This window comes from Cyanistes caeruleus, chromosome 23 (genome assembly GCF_971803275.1).
Source record: "Cyanistes caeruleus chromosome 23, bCyaCae1.hap1.1, whole genome shotgun sequence".
NCBI classification, from domain to species: Eukaryota; Metazoa; Chordata; class Aves; order Passeriformes; family Paridae; genus Cyanistes; species Cyanistes caeruleus.
Genome location: NC_141723.1, coordinates 3,977,536 through 3,993,996, shown reverse-complemented (window position 1 = coordinate 3,993,996; position 16,461 = coordinate 3,977,536). Strand labels below are relative to the sequence as shown.

At 44.3% G+C, this 16,461-nt stretch overlaps 2 protein-coding genes across 3 annotated transcripts in view; both read left to right on the top strand.

The window, feature by feature from the left end:
* UBASH3B (ubiquitin associated and SH3 domain containing B) overlaps nucleotides 1-4,149 on the top strand; it is a 58,460-nt gene extending 54,311 nt beyond the window's left edge. For both annotated transcript variants that reach the window (XM_086861513.1, XM_086861514.1), the window contains exon 14: nucleotides 157-4,149. In XM_086861513.1, coding sequence (XP_086717639.1) covers nucleotides 157-294 — 138 coding nt within the window. In that variant the 3' untranslated portion in view covers nucleotides 295-4,149. The remainder of the gene's footprint in view (nucleotides 1-156) is intronic.
* Nucleotides 4,150-5,619: 1,470 nt separating this feature from the next.
* Nucleotides 5,620-16,321, top strand: CRTAM (cytotoxic and regulatory T cell molecule). The gene is made up of 11 exons (XM_023941473.2): nucleotides 5,620-5,804; nucleotides 8,375-8,524; nucleotides 9,384-9,536; nucleotides 10,237-10,368; nucleotides 12,546-12,716; nucleotides 13,061-13,420; nucleotides 14,167-14,232; nucleotides 14,701-14,805; nucleotides 15,191-15,337; nucleotides 15,527-15,610; nucleotides 15,724-16,321. Exons 1-11 carry the CDS (start codon nucleotides 5,699-5,701, stop codon nucleotides 15,894-15,896), a joined length of 1,647 nt encoding a protein of 548 aa, XP_023797241.2. The 5' UTR covers nucleotides 5,620-5,698; the 3' UTR covers nucleotides 15,897-16,321.
* The last annotated feature ends 140 nt before the right edge of the window (nucleotides 16,322-16,461 follow it).

Genomic DNA, 16,461 nt, shown 5'->3' with positions numbered 1-16,461 from the left:
AAGAAAAATGGAATTTTTCTGAAGAATGGAATTTGGGAGAGGGAAAGAAAGAAAAAAAAGGGTGAAATCCTGTAGTAGCAGAGCAGGGATTCATCCCTTGGGATTGCCCAGCTCAGTTCCTGCTTTTTGCCTTAATTCCCATCTCTCTCCTCACAGATTCCCTACCTGGGGTTTTGCTCCTGCGAAGAACTGGGGGACACTGGTGTTTGGCAGCTCACAGACCCTCCCATCCTCCCTCTCACACATGGACCAACTGGAGGCTTTAACTGGAGAGAAACCCTCCTGCAGGAGTAGGGAAAACCCCAGCAAGGACAGCCCATGGCCTTTCCCAGCGTTGGAGAATGTCTCTTCTTCCTTGTGTTTTATTGGCAGCGGGAAAAAAACCCCTCTTCATCTGTCCAGTGGCTCACTCAAAGCACATCTCACACAGCCACAGCCGTGCAGAAACAAAATTTACAACATTTGCAACAAAAGGGGCTGATTTGAGGGGGGAAAAAGTTATTAAAATACAGCTTGGGGCTCTTGCACAGCCTTGAGGGTTGGTTTCCCCACCTTGAAGGGAGCTCTGGTGACACTTTCACTGCACCACGGTAGAAACACTGAGCCCTGTGTCAGGCAGGATGCTGGGCTTGTTTTCTCACTGCTATTTTTGCAAAGTGTCTGCAGGCTTGTTCAGCACCTCGTGCTCGCTCTGCTCCCAGCCCCCAAAGCCTCAGCGCCTCCCAGAAAAATAAAAACGTGTCCCCAAGGCTGGAAATGAGTCCAGCATTGCCTCTGCAGGCTGCACCAGGGTATTCCTCCCCTCTGAATGAGCAGACAGAGGTGGGAGTGCTCCAGAATGTGTTGGATATTGTGTGGAGATTGGTTGATGTTGAGGAAAATCTCTGAATCAGAGGAAAGTTCCAAATTTCACATCAGTCACAGGTGAAGTTTGAGCATCAGAAGTCAGTGCAACAAAAGCTGAGAGGAATTTCTTTGAAGTGGAGATAAAAGAAGCCTTTTCCAACCAAACCTGAGGGATTTAAGAAGTTCAGATTTGGGTTTTTATTCCTTTACTTTGGTTATTGAAATCCACCTGTGTGCCCAGACACAGCCTAAAAGGTTTCTGCTGTTGAAATTCCCTTCAAAAGGCTTTGGAAAAGGGGCTTCCCCTTTTATACTGGGATTTTTGTGCTGGCCATTCACCCAGGAGTGTCTCTGTGTCCCTTTGGCAGCCCTGGTGAGATTGTGCAGCCAGGCTGATCCAGGAATGATGGGATGAGAAAGCTGCTGGAATTCAGCTGGAATTCTGAGCACTTTGCTTCCTTACTGCCATCTGTCTAAAAAACCCCCAGAACACTTCAGTTTAGGAACAACATTTGATGCTGTTTATCCAGGGAAGGAAGGGTTGGGATCTGGGGAAAGTGGGAGAGGAGGGTTCCCATCCCTAACCAGGATGTTTGGGATCACGAGGGGGATCCCCTTGGTGCCAGAGCCTGCAGGATGCTCAAAGCAGCTGCACCCCAAAATACACCACAGTGGGTATTGATAACAAGAAGAGGCATCAGACCAGGGGTTTTTAGGATCAGAATTACCTAAAATTATCAACTTTGGGTCAAAAAGTAGCTGCAGGCACTTCAGCAGCGCAGGCTTGCTGCCATCAGCTACTTAAAACTGGGTTTAAATGGGATGGAAGAGATTTAGGCACACTCCTTTCTTGGTTTGGGCACAATCTGAGTGTTCCCACAAACAGAACCATCCCAGAATGGTTTGGGTTTGGAAAAGACATGAAAGTTCATCCAGTTCAATGATGAAATTGAATTTCATTTCTGATCTCTGAGATCCTTGCCAAGCTCTGCTCAACGCCCTCATTGAAACGGGTGAGAGGCACAGAAGTCAGCCCTGACCAGATTTGATGTTTATTAACCATAGAAAAATCAACTTTTGGCTGGTGTTTTGGTAGATTTTCCCCTTGGGCAGGGCCAAACAACCAAGGAGTGAGAAACTGCAATTCCCTCATCCCAAAAGAGACCAAACAATTGGGATGGAGCAAATCCAAAGGGGCTGAGCTCAGTTCTGAGCTCGCCAGGGAGAGCAGAGCACATCCTGTATTCACAGAATCCCAGATATTCCCACATTCCATAGGAATATTCCATTATTTCTACTTTTAGGACTGTGTGACACACCTTAGGCCACTCGTAGGTGCTTTATTAGAGCAGGGATGGAACTGAAAAGTCAGGGAGAAAATTTAGGACAGGGCAGGGGAAAAAAAAAAAACCACCAAAAACCTTCTCCTGTGTGGTTTTATCGCTGTCAGGTTAATTTTTAATTGCCATTTAAACTATTTTTTGGCTGTGTACAGACATTCTGAAGAGCATTTCTGGCTTGTTTTCCTCCATGAAAAAAAAAAAAAAATTAAAAAAAAATTAAATATTTGACAATCAAACACACACACACAAAAATTTTGGTTGCTGAGACATGTGAATTCTCCAGATTTTTTGTTTCATGCCAGCAAGGTGCAAATTGAGGCAAGAAATATTGTTATAGTCTAATATTTGTTGCCTGTAGAAAGAGTGGAGGCTGCTCAGATCCTGCTGGAGTTAAACACATGAAACATGAAATAGAGAGGGGGCAAAAGCTGAGTGCACAATTTGAGTGGTGTCAGCTGCTCTTTGATATAGTAATAGAGAAAAAAACATTCTGGTTGAGGAGGTAGATATTAAAATACTCTTCTTTAAATATATATATATATATTTTTGGATGTTTGGGAAATATTTTGACAATTGTAGTATTGTCTCGAATTCAGTGTCAAGAATCACAGGGAGAAAAATCTTATTTTCCTCAGAATTTTCAGTTTTCTTGGGGGTTTTGTGTTAAGCAGTCTCGTGTTGAAAAGGCTTTTGGGGGGGGAAGAAAAGAGAAAAAAGTTGTTCCATTTAAATTTGTAATTGAGAGGCTAAGAAAACAAAAGAATTTCACCCCACTGCTGCTCATTCCTGTGGATTTAATGTCTCTCCAGTGTTTTGTCCCAGAACATTAAACTTGATCTCTCCAAAATCTTTTCCTTCACTGTGAGCTGTGGCAGACCCCAAGTTTTATTCTAACAGCTCTTCCCAGGTTTTTCCTTCTCTCCACAATTAAGGCAAAAAGCTGCAAACCTGCCAAGAATAAATGGTTCATTTTCATCATTTGCAATGTATGGCTTAGAAAAAGACAAGAATTAAATTAGCATTACACTCAAATCGACAGAGCTTTGCCTTTTTATGCAAAATGAGGATCCAGACCGTGATAACTTCAGTAAAAAATTGGTATTTCCCTTTTCACTCGGACTGAGCAGTTTCAGCCAGAAGCTGGCTGAGGCCAGGAACCTCCTTCTGCTATTAAATTCTAGTTAATTTAATGAGATTCGTGATTTTAATCCCTAAATAATGGCTTGGGTTTGTGGTTTGGGTTTGTTTCTTTAAAAAGAGGCACAGAGGAAACGATTTTGAAGTCATAAATAGGAGTGCTTGGGATGGAGATGAATGAACAAAAGAAATGTCATTAAGGGTGGCTGGGATTGGCTGCTAAATCACTTCTTGCTGCTCCTCACTTCCTCAAATTTGCTCCCCAGGGAATCTTCATGACCCACAACAGAAAATACTCAGCCAGTTCCTTTATTGTGTCCCATTAAAATGTATTTTCTGAACGTATGAAATGTATTTTCTTTCTCTCCATGACATCTCTTCACATTTGATGTTATCAACAGCTCCTTTTTTGTTGTTGTTGTTGTTGTTTCATTTTCAACCTGTTGTATCATTCTGTTTATAATGGTTTTTGTTTTTTATTTAGTGTGAGCAGATTGTATTTATTTGAGAAGAAAAAAAAAAAATGTTTGCTGTTTAAAAAAAATCCCAATAATTGTATTGCCAAAAATAGCTGTAATTACCCGTGACATCTGTATTTTTTTATTTTGGGAGTGGGGCAGGCAGGGGGGGTGGGTGGTTGTTTTTAATCTCAGTTTTGAGTGCTAACAACTGTTAAAACAACCACTGCATTTTAATTTGCTTCTCACATTAAATGGAATTCTCAGAAGTCAGACAAAAATATCTCGTAGGTGATTTAATAAAGATGCCAAGCACCCTTCCTATTCCAGATTTCCTCTGGAGTGTGGTGGAATTCTGAGCTGCATTTCTCTTTTTCTGAGGCTGAAATTCATTCACTTGACAGCAGATGGCACAAAAATCTCTGGAGTCCTGTTTTCCATGCTCAGGGATGGGCTTTTCCCTCTGGAATCAGATTTTCCCCGGAGTTATTTCACCCTCAGGTTTGGGTGTGTGGAACTGAAGGCACAACTTTCAAACCAAACTTACTTTTCCAACACATCTTTCTTAACCTGGATTTTTTAATCCAGCAAGAGTTTTATTTTTCAACCCAGTTGCTTTAAATTCATGACCTGCAGCTCTGTTTTCCAGTAAAATTGATTAATGATGATGAATATAAAAGCCACAGCTTTTATCAACCAAATATCCACTGAGCCATGCAATTCCCTGCACCTGAAAGTTTCATGGAAACAGATCCTAATAAATCAGGAATTAAACACACAATGTGTTTATAAATAATCAATTTGTCCACTTCACTCGAGCACACACAGGTTTTAAACCATAATTATCCCATTAAATTCCATTTATTTCTACAGTAATTGCTGTCCACACCAAATTTTGAGCAGTTGCAAAGGAGGGCCAGAAGACGATCTGCCAAAAATCCTATTTGGAAATCAGAAATCATAAGATAGATGTGGATAAATGTGATGTCAGTGGTTATCACACACCTGGGGGGGCACAAAGCTGGAATAATCCAGATCTGCAAGGGGACAGGGGAAACCCGAATTGTGTCCCCTGGGGGCTGCTGATGTCCCCAACCCCTCGGCAAGTTCTGCCCTCCCTGCAGAGCCACAGATTTGTGCCAGGAATTCCCTTTTCCATTGCTCCTTTCTCCAGCATCCCTGCAGGCAGAGCCGGCCAAAATCCTCCTGGGGCAACAGCGCAGCGGCACAAAGTGACATTGTGTCAATCCAGGGGTTTAAAATGGGTTTTCCAGCAGCCTTGCCACCTCCACCAAACAAGTGCCGCCTTCCTGGGTGCCTCCTGACCTTGCGGGATAGAACCAGGCGGCATCACAGAGCCCAAACCCGTATTTTGTGAGCTTTGAGCTTCTCCCTCCCCGAGAATTCCTCCCGGGGCATCCCTCCGGAGCATCCCTCCCGAGCATCCCTCCCCAGCATCCCTCCCGAGCATCCCTCCCGAGCATCCCTCCCGAGCATCCCTCCCGAGCATCCCTCCCCAGCATCCCTCCCGAGCATCCCTCCCCAGCATCCCTCCCCAGCATCCCTCCCCAGCATCCCTCCCCAGCATCCCTCCCGAGCATCCCTCCCGAGCATCCCTCCCCAGCATCCCTCCCCAGCATCCCTCCCCAGCATCCCTCCCCAGCATCCCTCCCGAGCATCCCTCCCGAGCATCCCTCCCGAGCATCCCTCCCCAGCATCCCTCCCCAGCATCCCTCCCCAGCATCCCTCCCGAGCATCCCTCCCCAGCATCCCTCCCGGAGCTGCAGCGCTGAAAGCAGAAATCCTCCGCTGCTGTCGCCCACCGGTTCCTTCGGAGGGAGCCGTGAGGTCACGGATGTCCCAGAGCAGGGGAAACACGAGGTGGGGCAGAGGAGGGGAGGGAAGTCACGGTGAATGTGTTCAAAAGGAGCACAGCAGCCCCGCAGAGGGAGGAAGGCAAGCCCAGCTCAGCACAGCATGACCGTGGCCCGGGTGCTGCTCACCGTGCTCCTGCTGCAAGGTAAGCCTGGGGATGCTCATTCCAGCTCTCCTTTCCAGCTGGGAAAACGCTGCTCCCAGGGCTGTGAGGGTGATGAAACAAAATCATCACCCCGTTCCCAAAGCTCACTGACTCCTAAACCCAGGAGCTGTAAGGTCAAGTCTCCCAGCAGCATTGGGGTATCAAAAGATTCTGCCTTCAATTTGGACAGATGGCTTTCCAGCCTTGGAAAGATCCCTGCTTGCTTTGCCTGGATCAGAAATCTGAGTGTTCATTTGTTCATGCTCTGTGTGAGGAGAGGCTGACAGAAGTCAGAGCAATTTAGGGAGAACTTGCAAAGTACTTTTGAAAAAGAGAAGCGCTTTAGATGCTCAATCTCCTCGCTCCAGCTGGAGGAGGCAGCGTTTTCAGACCTCCTCAGACACAGGAGAGTGTGGCAGGTTCATATTTGACTGCATCAAACAGTCAGAGGATCTAAAAGGATCTAAGAGAAGATCCAAGGAAGGAAGGAGCAAGGCAGCAATCCATGGCCAGGATCCCTGCAGGCTTCACTCCTGACCTTGGCAGGAGAAATGGATGCATGATGCTGGCACTGGAGCAATATTCCCTCTCCCTCCTCGACAGACGCTGGAGCCACTGCAGGGCTGTTGCTGACAATTTGCTAATTCTCAGTACAACCCTTCTCCCCAGTTTTGCCAGGCTCCTGCAGGATGAATTTGTAGCTGCTGCCTGAACTTCCAGAATTAATTCAGCTCCGCTCACAGGTCAGCAGCCAGGACAGAAAACAACTCATTATTAAACGGGGTGATTGTGGGCTACAGGCTCACAGAAAACTGCACCAAAACTAACTCATTAAACAGGGTGATTGTGGGTTAGAGTCTCACAGAAAACTGCACCAAAACTAACTCATTAAACAGGGTGATTGTGGGTTAGAGGCTCACAGAAAACTGCACCAAAACTAACTCATTAAAGAGGGTGATTGTGGGTTAGAGGCTCACAGCTAACTTTGCACTCTCAGTTAAAGTCTCAGTGCAAGGAGCTCCCGATCACTTCCTGGGGGCTCCAAGAATGGCAACCAGAGCAGAACCCCTCTGCTCGGAGCATCCTGCAATTTCCAGCACGAAATTGCTGCCCTTTCTTGCCAAGAAGGCAGATCTATCACTTGGTAGATGGCAGAGAGGTTTTTCCAGGTGGGATCCACATGGTACAACATCCCTGGAGCTGCCTTGGGGATGTGTCCCACATTTAGTGACCTCAGTGGCTGCAGAGCAGAGCCCCCGTGCAGGGAAGAGCTGCCCTGTGAGTCATGCTCTGAATAAAACCCATTTTCCAGTGGTCCCCCATGGAAATTACATTTCTACCCAGGTTTGGAAAAGCAAGTGACACCTTCACCTCTTCTCGCTGCTGTCACCCCCAAAGGTGTGATCTGCCAGACCCCACGCTGCTGCTGGTGACAGGAAACCATCAGGGGACAGAAATACCCCAGGGGCCTGTGCAAAACCACAGACATCCCCCAGCTGCCTCTAAACAGCTCTCACCTCCTGCCACAGCTCCTCTCAAGGACAGGACCAGCCACAATCCCCAGGGGAAGCTGCTGTCTTACAGGGCTGATTCAGGAGGGACAAAAATCAGCTCCGGGAAAATTCCCCAACAAAAACAAAACTTAATTTCTGAGCGATTTAAACATTTTAAGAAAGTGAAAATCTTCCCCGAAGCCCAGAAAGATTCATTTCCCCAAACTGCAGTGAGAACTGGCAGCTGACAGCTACCTGGAAAATCAAATCAAAACACACAAAACAGGAATAAAAACAAAACTCTTCTGCTGCCTATTTACTTAACTCCAAGCAAGGCACCAATCTTAGTATTCTCCAGGGTATGGTTTCTGTCTGGAGAAAGCAATTCATTCCAGGTCATCAAATATTTTCACCAAGTGTTTTATCTGCCTTAGAATGTCTGGAGAGAAAAAGTACATTTTACTGCCTGTGAAATGGGCTGGGAGAAGAGAGACTGAAATTTCATTTTAGTAACCTGTGCCAGGCCAGGTTTGGGGTTTTTTTTCCCAAAGAAATTTCATTTCTGAATAAAAAAGCCTCATTTCTAGAAGTGTTGGGAAATCATTCACTGCTTATTCACACACTGAGCAAATCAGGTTTAACAGCTCCAGAATGGGACATAAAATTTGAGAATGGTTTTATTGGAAGGGACCTTAAGTATTATTTAATTATAATAATGAAATAAGTGAAAATTGTATGTTTGTGTTTAAATGGGGGGATAGAGTGTATAAAATGGATCTGCTTCAGTTCTTTATTGGCTAATAATGAAATTCTTTCTTGGCTAATAACTAAAACTGGTTTAATAATTAAATCTGGTTGTGCTGGCAGGTGAAGATCCCAAACCTTTGTCACACAGTGCTTGTGATGACCTGTCCAGTGACAATAATTTATTTATACCCCTACAACCATACTGGTGATGTAGAAATATTAAAAAACCATTGAAAAAAAAAGGAAAATTAACACCTCACCCTGTGCAAAACATGACTTCTTTGCTCCATGTCACAATTTCCAACTTGTTTTTCCCCTGTTTCGTGGCAGGGGGGTTTCCAGGGGCTGCCAGTGACTCCGTGACTCTGAAGGAAGGAGAAAACCTAAATCTTCACTGCACCTTCAGCACCCCCAGCAACAACTCTACCCTGCAGTGGTTAAACCCTCACGGTTTCACCATTTTCCTCAACACCCAGAGGGGTAAGTGTGAAACCCCAGCGTGGTGGCACTTCCCACCAGGGCTGGGGACACCCAGCTGTCCCAAAAGTCCCAAAGTGCCAGCACAGGGGGGCCGTGGCTGGGTCCTGCTCGGTCCAGAGGATCCTTCAGAGGCCTTCTGGCCCTTTGTGGTCACCAGAAACTGAGGTCTTTTGGGCTAAAAACCTAAAAACAGAGGCCAGACAAAATGAAGGGAATAAAATGCAGTTTATTTATATTTATTGAAGGGTCTTCAGGTGCATTTAGGGCTCAAGACCCAAAAATGGCTCACGGGTTTGACACTTTTATAAGTTTGGTCCATTTGCACATTGGGGGTTCATCTCCCAATTCCAGCTGCAGGGAATGAAGGAATTTCCCCCAAGTTTGCTGTCCCCCAACTCCCTTTTGTTTCCATCTCTGGGGGCCTGAGGCAGTGAGGTGTCCTTGATTGCCAGGCCTGGAGAGGAATTGTTGTGTGTGCCCAAAGTGGGGAAGCAGCAGCTCCCAGTGTGTGTGGAGTTTGGAGTCACACACTGAGGAATGGCAGGAGTACAGATGTGTGAGAAACAGAAAAGCTGAAATCCTGAGGCATCAGCTCCAGGACAGAAAGTTGAATTTTCTGTGCTGCAGCTGTGGGAAAAGTTCATTGTTGGGCTGACCCTGAGGGCTCTTGTAAATTATTGCAGCAAGAGGAAAGAATTAAAGATTAGAAAATCAAGAGAGAGAAAGGAGAGTAGAGGTGCTCTAGGAGATGCTTTCATTAAAAACTTGAAATTTTAAAATGCCATAAAATAAAAACTCTCCTCATGCTTTGACTTCTGTACCAACCCCTGTGGTGTGCTGGCTTTTCTTCTCCTCTCAGTTTTAAGAGACCAGAGGTACAAACTCCTCCGTTATTCCGAGGATGAATTATCCATCCAGCTGTCCAACGTGACAGTGCAGGACGAGGGAATTTACAGCTGCTTTTACTACAGCAGGAACTTCCAAAGCAACAGCCACAATGTTGAGATTTTGGGTAAGTTCCCCCATCTCTTTGTTTGTTCTTTTTGATTTCCAGAGGAGCGGAACAGAGGCAGCTCCTCAAATCCACACCTGCATTTTCCCAAGGTGCTCAACACAACATTCTGCTTTTAGCTCAGTCCCCTCCAATAATGCCCATAAAAACGATGGACATGATTAGATATTATTAGAATATTATTATTAGAATATTAATATTAATATTAATATTAATATTAATATTAATATTAATATTAATATATTATTATATATGTGATTATAATATGTAATTATATTATATATTATATTAATAATATAAGTATATTATAATGATCATATTATATATCTATAAAATATTAATATATTATATATAATATGTAATAATATAATATATAATAATATAATATATTATATTATATTTATATAATAATTACATATTATTTAATATTATATAATTATATCATTTTAATTATATATAATATATGATTAAATTATAGAATTATAATTAATTATATTAATTAATTATATAATTATGATTCTATAACTAATGATGCAATTAATATATATTGATTATCATTTTATATCTATATATTATATTATTATATGATTATATGATTATATGATTATATGATTATATGATTATATGATTATATTATTATATTATTATTAGATATTATTAGAAAATTCCCCTAAACTGATCCCAAATCTTCCTGCTGCAGCTGCTCCTTCCCCTCCAGTGCTGGAAATATCCCAGGACGAAGGAAGAGGCATCAAACTCTCCTGCTACAGCCAGGGCAGCCATCCCCAGCCCCAGATTTCCTGGCTGTTGGACAACGGGATAGAGCTCCCAGGTAAGAGCTCAAAGACCAGGAATTCAGCACTAAAATTTGGTTTTTTGGCAGTTTTGGGGTGTTTTGAAGACACTGGAGGGTGAAATATCAGCTGGGTCTGCCACTCATCCCTACAGCTTGGTGCAGGTCTGGGGAGCAGTCAGCACAAAATTCCAGAGGGATAAAATAAAGCCAAAATCCTGGGATCTCAGCACTGAATTCCACTGGGATAAAATAAACCAAAACCCCTGGAACCTCAGCTCTAAATTTCAGTGGAATAAAATAAACCCAAAATCCTGGAATTTCAGCACTGAATTCCACTGGGGTAAAATGAGCCAAAACCCCTGGAACCTCAGCACTGAAATTCCACTGGGATAAAATTAACCCAAAATCCTGGAATTTCAGCACTGAATTCCACTGGGGACCTCAGCACTGCAACTCCAGTGGGATAAAATAAACCCAAAATCCTGGAACCTCACCACTCAATTCCACTGGGGACCTCAGCACTGCAACTCCAGTGGGATAAAATAAACCCAGAATTCTGGAATTTCAGCACTGAAATTCCACTGGGATAAAATTAACCCAAACCCCTGGAACCTCAGCACCAAATTCCACTGGGATAAAACCCTGGAGCCACGATTTGCAAAGCCCCAGCAGCTTTTTCTTCTCCTTTAACCTGTCTGCTACAAATAACTGCCATTCTAACAGTGCTAGAAATAGCATTATTCTAAAATTCACTGCCTATCAGCTCCAGTGCACATCTGTATCAAAATGTGAGAAAAACACTCACGGATGCAAATGTCTTTTCTTTCACACATCAACAAGCTCTTACTTGTGTTTTGCATCACCAAGCAACGTATTTAAAGCTGAACCTGTAACCTCCCCTTCCCCAAGGTGATTTATTTTTAAATAAGAGCTCTAGAAAACAGCAGAGAATTGAGTTTTCTGGCCTGAATGTAGAGAGAAATTAGTGTTAATAATAAAAATAAATCAGGTTGGCGGATACACGGGTATTAATGGAAAAAAGGTGCTCTAGAGCAGTGCATGGGTGGTGGAAAAGAAGGTTTTTAAATCCTGCCTGTGTTTGGGATGATCTGGGCTGTGTGGGGGCCTGGGGAACACCAGCTGGGAGGTGATAAAAACCTCAATATGTCCCCCCTGATTTTTTATCTCTGTTTCTCTCAGTGTTTTTTCTAAAACCAGGAGGTTCCCCAAAAGGACCCTGATAAAGTGAATTATCTGTGACATCACAAGGCAGAGTTCAGACACTAAACACCTCCTTTAAACCAGCATTTCTCCAATATTTTAACAAAAACCTCTCCTTATCTTTGTCTCCTCCTTGCCTTTGGAGCAGAGGAAATACCTGAGCTGTCACCTCCCAGAAAAGCCCCCAGGGCCTGAGCTGTGTCTGCTGGGCTGGTGAAGAGGTGGGAGACACAAATTTAATTGAAAGATAAAGAATCATTGCCCTAATCCACTATTTCTCACATTTCTGCATGTGTTTTTCTCCAGTGGTTGAAGGCTTGGAGTAACTCTCCTTCCTCCCCCTTCCATTCCCAGCTTTAATCATTTCCTGCAAATATTTACACTAATCAGAAAATAGCTAATAAATCTTAATTCCTGGCAACATCTCAGTTGCACCAGGGCTCAGCAGGGGCAAACCAACTGTAATTACTGAGCTGGTGCTGACAAAGATGATTTCCTTCCCAGCAAAACCACTCTGAAATCCTTTTGGAGCTCTTACCTGGCCCTGCTGGGGATGGAAAAGAGGGTTGAGAAATGCTGATCTGTAAGGGTTCATTTGGAAATGGGATTTCTTTCATTTAAAGGTATCAGAGCAAGGGAGAGCATCAGAACCTCTGCACTATAAACAGAAATATTTGTGCCCTTCAGGTAAACCTGAAACACCTCCCTCTCCAGCAGGGCTGTTCAAACACATCTCTGGTCACATCAAATACAACTTTATTTTTCTGTGTCATCAGGATTACCTGGAGGACTGGGAATCACACCAAACTCCCCCTAATTCCTTGTGGCAAGGCAGGGAATCCTCGTGTTTGACTTCCAGCAGCTGGAAAAGGGGAAGGGTCAAAGCTGTGCTGTGGGAGCGATGGAGAACAGCATTTCAGGCTGATTAAAATGCTTTTATCCATTGCTCTGCACTAGAAGCCCTCACCTTTTTTCTCCCACTGGGCGTGCAGGTGACACCAGGCACCAGCTGGGAGCTGATGGGAAGAAATGGAGCACAAGCAGCACCCTGAGGATGCTGAGCTGCAGCCCCAAAGCGACAGCCAGCTGCATCATCCAGCACCCTGCACTCAGGACACAGAGGCTGATGGCATCTTTCCACTGCCAGGACCTCCCCAGCACGGGTACTGCAGATAAACACAGAGTCCCTGCCTCTGGGATCTGCTCTTAAATGAGGAACCTGGGGCAAAAAGGGTTTGGACTTCTTCCCTGGTGGCAGATCTGAGCTGCAGCACCTGCCCCAAGCTCCCCACAGCAAAGTGTTTCATTTTATTCTCCATTTCAGAGCAGAAAATATATCCTGAGGACAGGAAAGCTGAGGGTGGGAGGATGGGACTGAAAGGGAAAGCCTTGATCAGACAGAAAACCCAAACAATCCAGAGCATGGAGCAAGGCAGGGTAGATTTTCAAGGATCTGGTGGCAAAGCCTCTTCTGATTTTTGTCATTTTTTGGGGTTGGTTTCTTTAGGCTGCAAACAACCAACCAGACTTCCAGAGGATGCAGAAGTTCCCAGCCCTTCAGCAAATCCAGCAGGTACCAGTTCTCCAGAGAATCCAGCAGGGAGCAGCCCTTCTGCATCCCCAGAGAATCCAGCAGGGACCAGCCCTTCTGCATCCCCAGAGAATCCAGAAGATTCCAGCTCTTCTGCATCCCCAGAGAATCCAGCAGGTACCAGCCCTTCTGTATCCCCAGAGAATCCAGCAGGTACCAGCCCTTCTGTATCCCCAGAGAATCCAGAAGATTCCAGCTCTTCTGCATCCCCAAAAGATCCAGCAGTTCCCAGCTCAGCACCAGCCCAGCCAAACCTCACAGGTGTCACATCTAAGGGTGAGTTTGGTCTCAGGCACCTGAATTTATCAAACCTGAAATTACAGGTATCTCAAAGAGGAGTTTGGGACACAGAGCACAGCATTTCCTGCTTATTCCTTTTTTCCCCCTGCGTTTCCCAGCCCTGCAAGCAGCCCAAATCCCTCTCCTTGGGTTTGGAGCAGGCTGGGATGCTGTGGATGGGCTGCACTAGATGGCACTGTACAACAACTCTTCATCTGTGCTTGCACAGAACTCGGGAATTTTTTTTCCCAGCACAATCAAAAGCTCCACAGCCCAAATAAATCGCCCAAAACCCCACCAAGAATTTTGTGCCTGCTTAGCACGCCAGGCCCTGCAGTGACAAATCAACTGCTGCTTTAGGAACGCCCAAACTCTTTGTTTCTGTTGGTTTAAAAGTGTTGTATCAGTAATTGCAAACAGCTCAAAACTGATAAATACAGGCTGATAAACCCTGACACGTGTCAGGACAATATCCATGGAAAGAGAGCCTTAATTCCTTAAGAGGGGATGGAACCAGAGGGGCTTTCAGGTCCCTTCCAACCCAAACCAAGCTGGAATTCTGTGGCTTTTACTGGGTGTGAAAAGGAAAGGAAAATCTCTTATTAATGCAAAGTTTTGGTACACACAGCACACACCATCGTTTCAGCACTGCAAATCAAAGTTAATGATTAGATATATTTATATATAATTATACATAAGGATGTATTGTCTGAAAGCAGAGCTCACCTCTCCTGTCTGCACAGGGCCTGAAGAAACAACAACAGCAGCAGAAGAATTGGGAGGTTCATTGAGTTCTGGGGGCTTTAATGGTAAGAAATTGCCTCATCACACACTGGGGGTGGTGGCAAAGGACAGGGCTTGTCAGGAAAGGAGGAGTCAAGGCCATGAATACCAAAATATCTGCTGTAAGTAGAAGGATTTGGGCTCCTTGCTGGTTTTTCAGGCAAGAGGAGCAAAATGATGGACAGGGAAAGTTCCAAAATGACCAAGCTGAGCTTGGTTTTGATTTGCCTCTAAATTGTTTCTCTAACAATGTGTTAGTAAATATAATAAATATAAATAAAATTAAATAGTGAATAAAATAAAATAGCAAGTCTTTTAATTATAAAATGCAAAGTATTTTAAATAATAAAAAGAATAAAATTAAACACAGAGTTAGGGAAGTGAGTGCAGACCTCACCTCAGGGGCAGTACCTGGTGCCCTGCAGCTGCTGGGGAAATGAGAATTTCTTAACCATCCCCTCAGAGAAATTTTGTTCTCCCTTCCCTTCCTCCAGGGACTGAAACAGCAGCCAGTGGAAATGGCACCGAGGAGGAGCCTCCCAGGACAGAGGTGCCACCACCACGTGAAAAAATAACAGTGATTTCCACCCTCACCCTCGGTAGGAACACTTTGAGGAGTTTACAAACCTTTCTGAGTCTCTCTGAGCACAAACCCCCTCCAAATCCTCTGAGAGGATTAATTAATCCTCTGCTCCTGGGGGATGCCACAGAAACACAACCATTTGTATCATCCAAAAAAATGGAAGCTAAATTTCACTGTTTGCTGTGCCAAAGCCACCGAGTCCAGTTTTCCTTCTTCATGCCATAAAATAACTTGACCTCACATCCTAAAATTAAGTCCAAAACTTAATGAATTTGTGATTAAGGTGAATTCTTCACAATTCCTTGGGAGAATTCTGCTCTCCCACCACACTGATCCAAGTGAAATCATTCCAAATTACCAGAGACCCACAGGACATTTACCAACACAAACCTCTGTTACAGAGCAAAATCCTGAATCCAAAAGCATCGTCAAGAAGGAGAAGAATCTCCTGCTGCCCATCCTGGTGGCTGCTCTGGTTTTTGTGCTGCTCATCATTGTCCTGCTTTTCATGGCAAAGCTGAAGAAAGCCCACGGGGTGTGGAAGAGAGGTGAGGGCTGGCCTTGAGCCCATCCCTGAGGTGGTCAGGCTATTTTAATAACCCTATTTATAATATTTAATAATATTTACTAATATTTAATAACTCTTCTCTCAGGATTTTTATGCTTAAGGCAGAGGGTGAGAAAGAACAATGCGGAAAACAATCTCGTTCTCGTAATTAAATTTGTTTTTTCCACAGAAAATGATGTTTCAGAGCAGACACTGGAGAGTTACAAATCCAGATCTAACGAAGACAGCCCAAGCCATGAGAAGAATGGACCAGGTAAAAAGCTTTAATTAACATAAATCATTCTTGTTTTATTTAATTGCTGCTGACCGCGGCCAGAGAAGACATTAATAATTAATAATAAACAATAAATATGTGTTGTGTTTTAGCTGTAAATCCCAAATCCAACATGCAATATGTAACAGAAGGACACGTGGAAACCCCAGAGAAGAATCTGGAAACCCCAGAGAAGAATCTGGAAACCTCAGAGAAGAATCCAGGCGATGAAAACACGGCAATAAGTGAAGAAATGTTTAAGTGTGGAAGGGAGACAGATGTATAACTGTGGAAACTGCAGTTTCCTGATATTTGTATTCAAGTTTTCAAGGATCTTGATTTCAAGGAGCAGAAGGCACAAAGCTCCATCCCAAAGCCACCTGGGGGTGGTTTTGTCACCCAGCAGGACAGGGAGATGGGACTGGTGCTCCTGGAACCCTCAGGGGTGTCATGAACCACTGCCACAAACAGCTCATCAACCCCAGCAGCAATCAGGGTCCTGTGAGGACATCCAGGCCCAAATGAAGATATTTCTGATTGATTTTGTCACCTCCTCCATGACCACGGGGCTGAGAAGGGAATCCCAGGTGCTACAAACCAACTGTGACTTTTATTTTCTCCCTGTGACCCCAAACCTGGATTTCCAGCTGGATTTAACCAAGCTGGGAAGCAGCCTGATGTCCAAAGGATTAAAAAAAACCCAAAAAAAAACCCCAAAACATAAAATCCAACCCAAATTATTCTATGTTTTGATGATTCTGTGAAGCCTTCAGACGTGAAGGGGATGTTCCACATGGGACTTCCCAAATCCTGGAATGAGGGCAGCAGGAGAGCTGGGAGCTCCCCAGGGC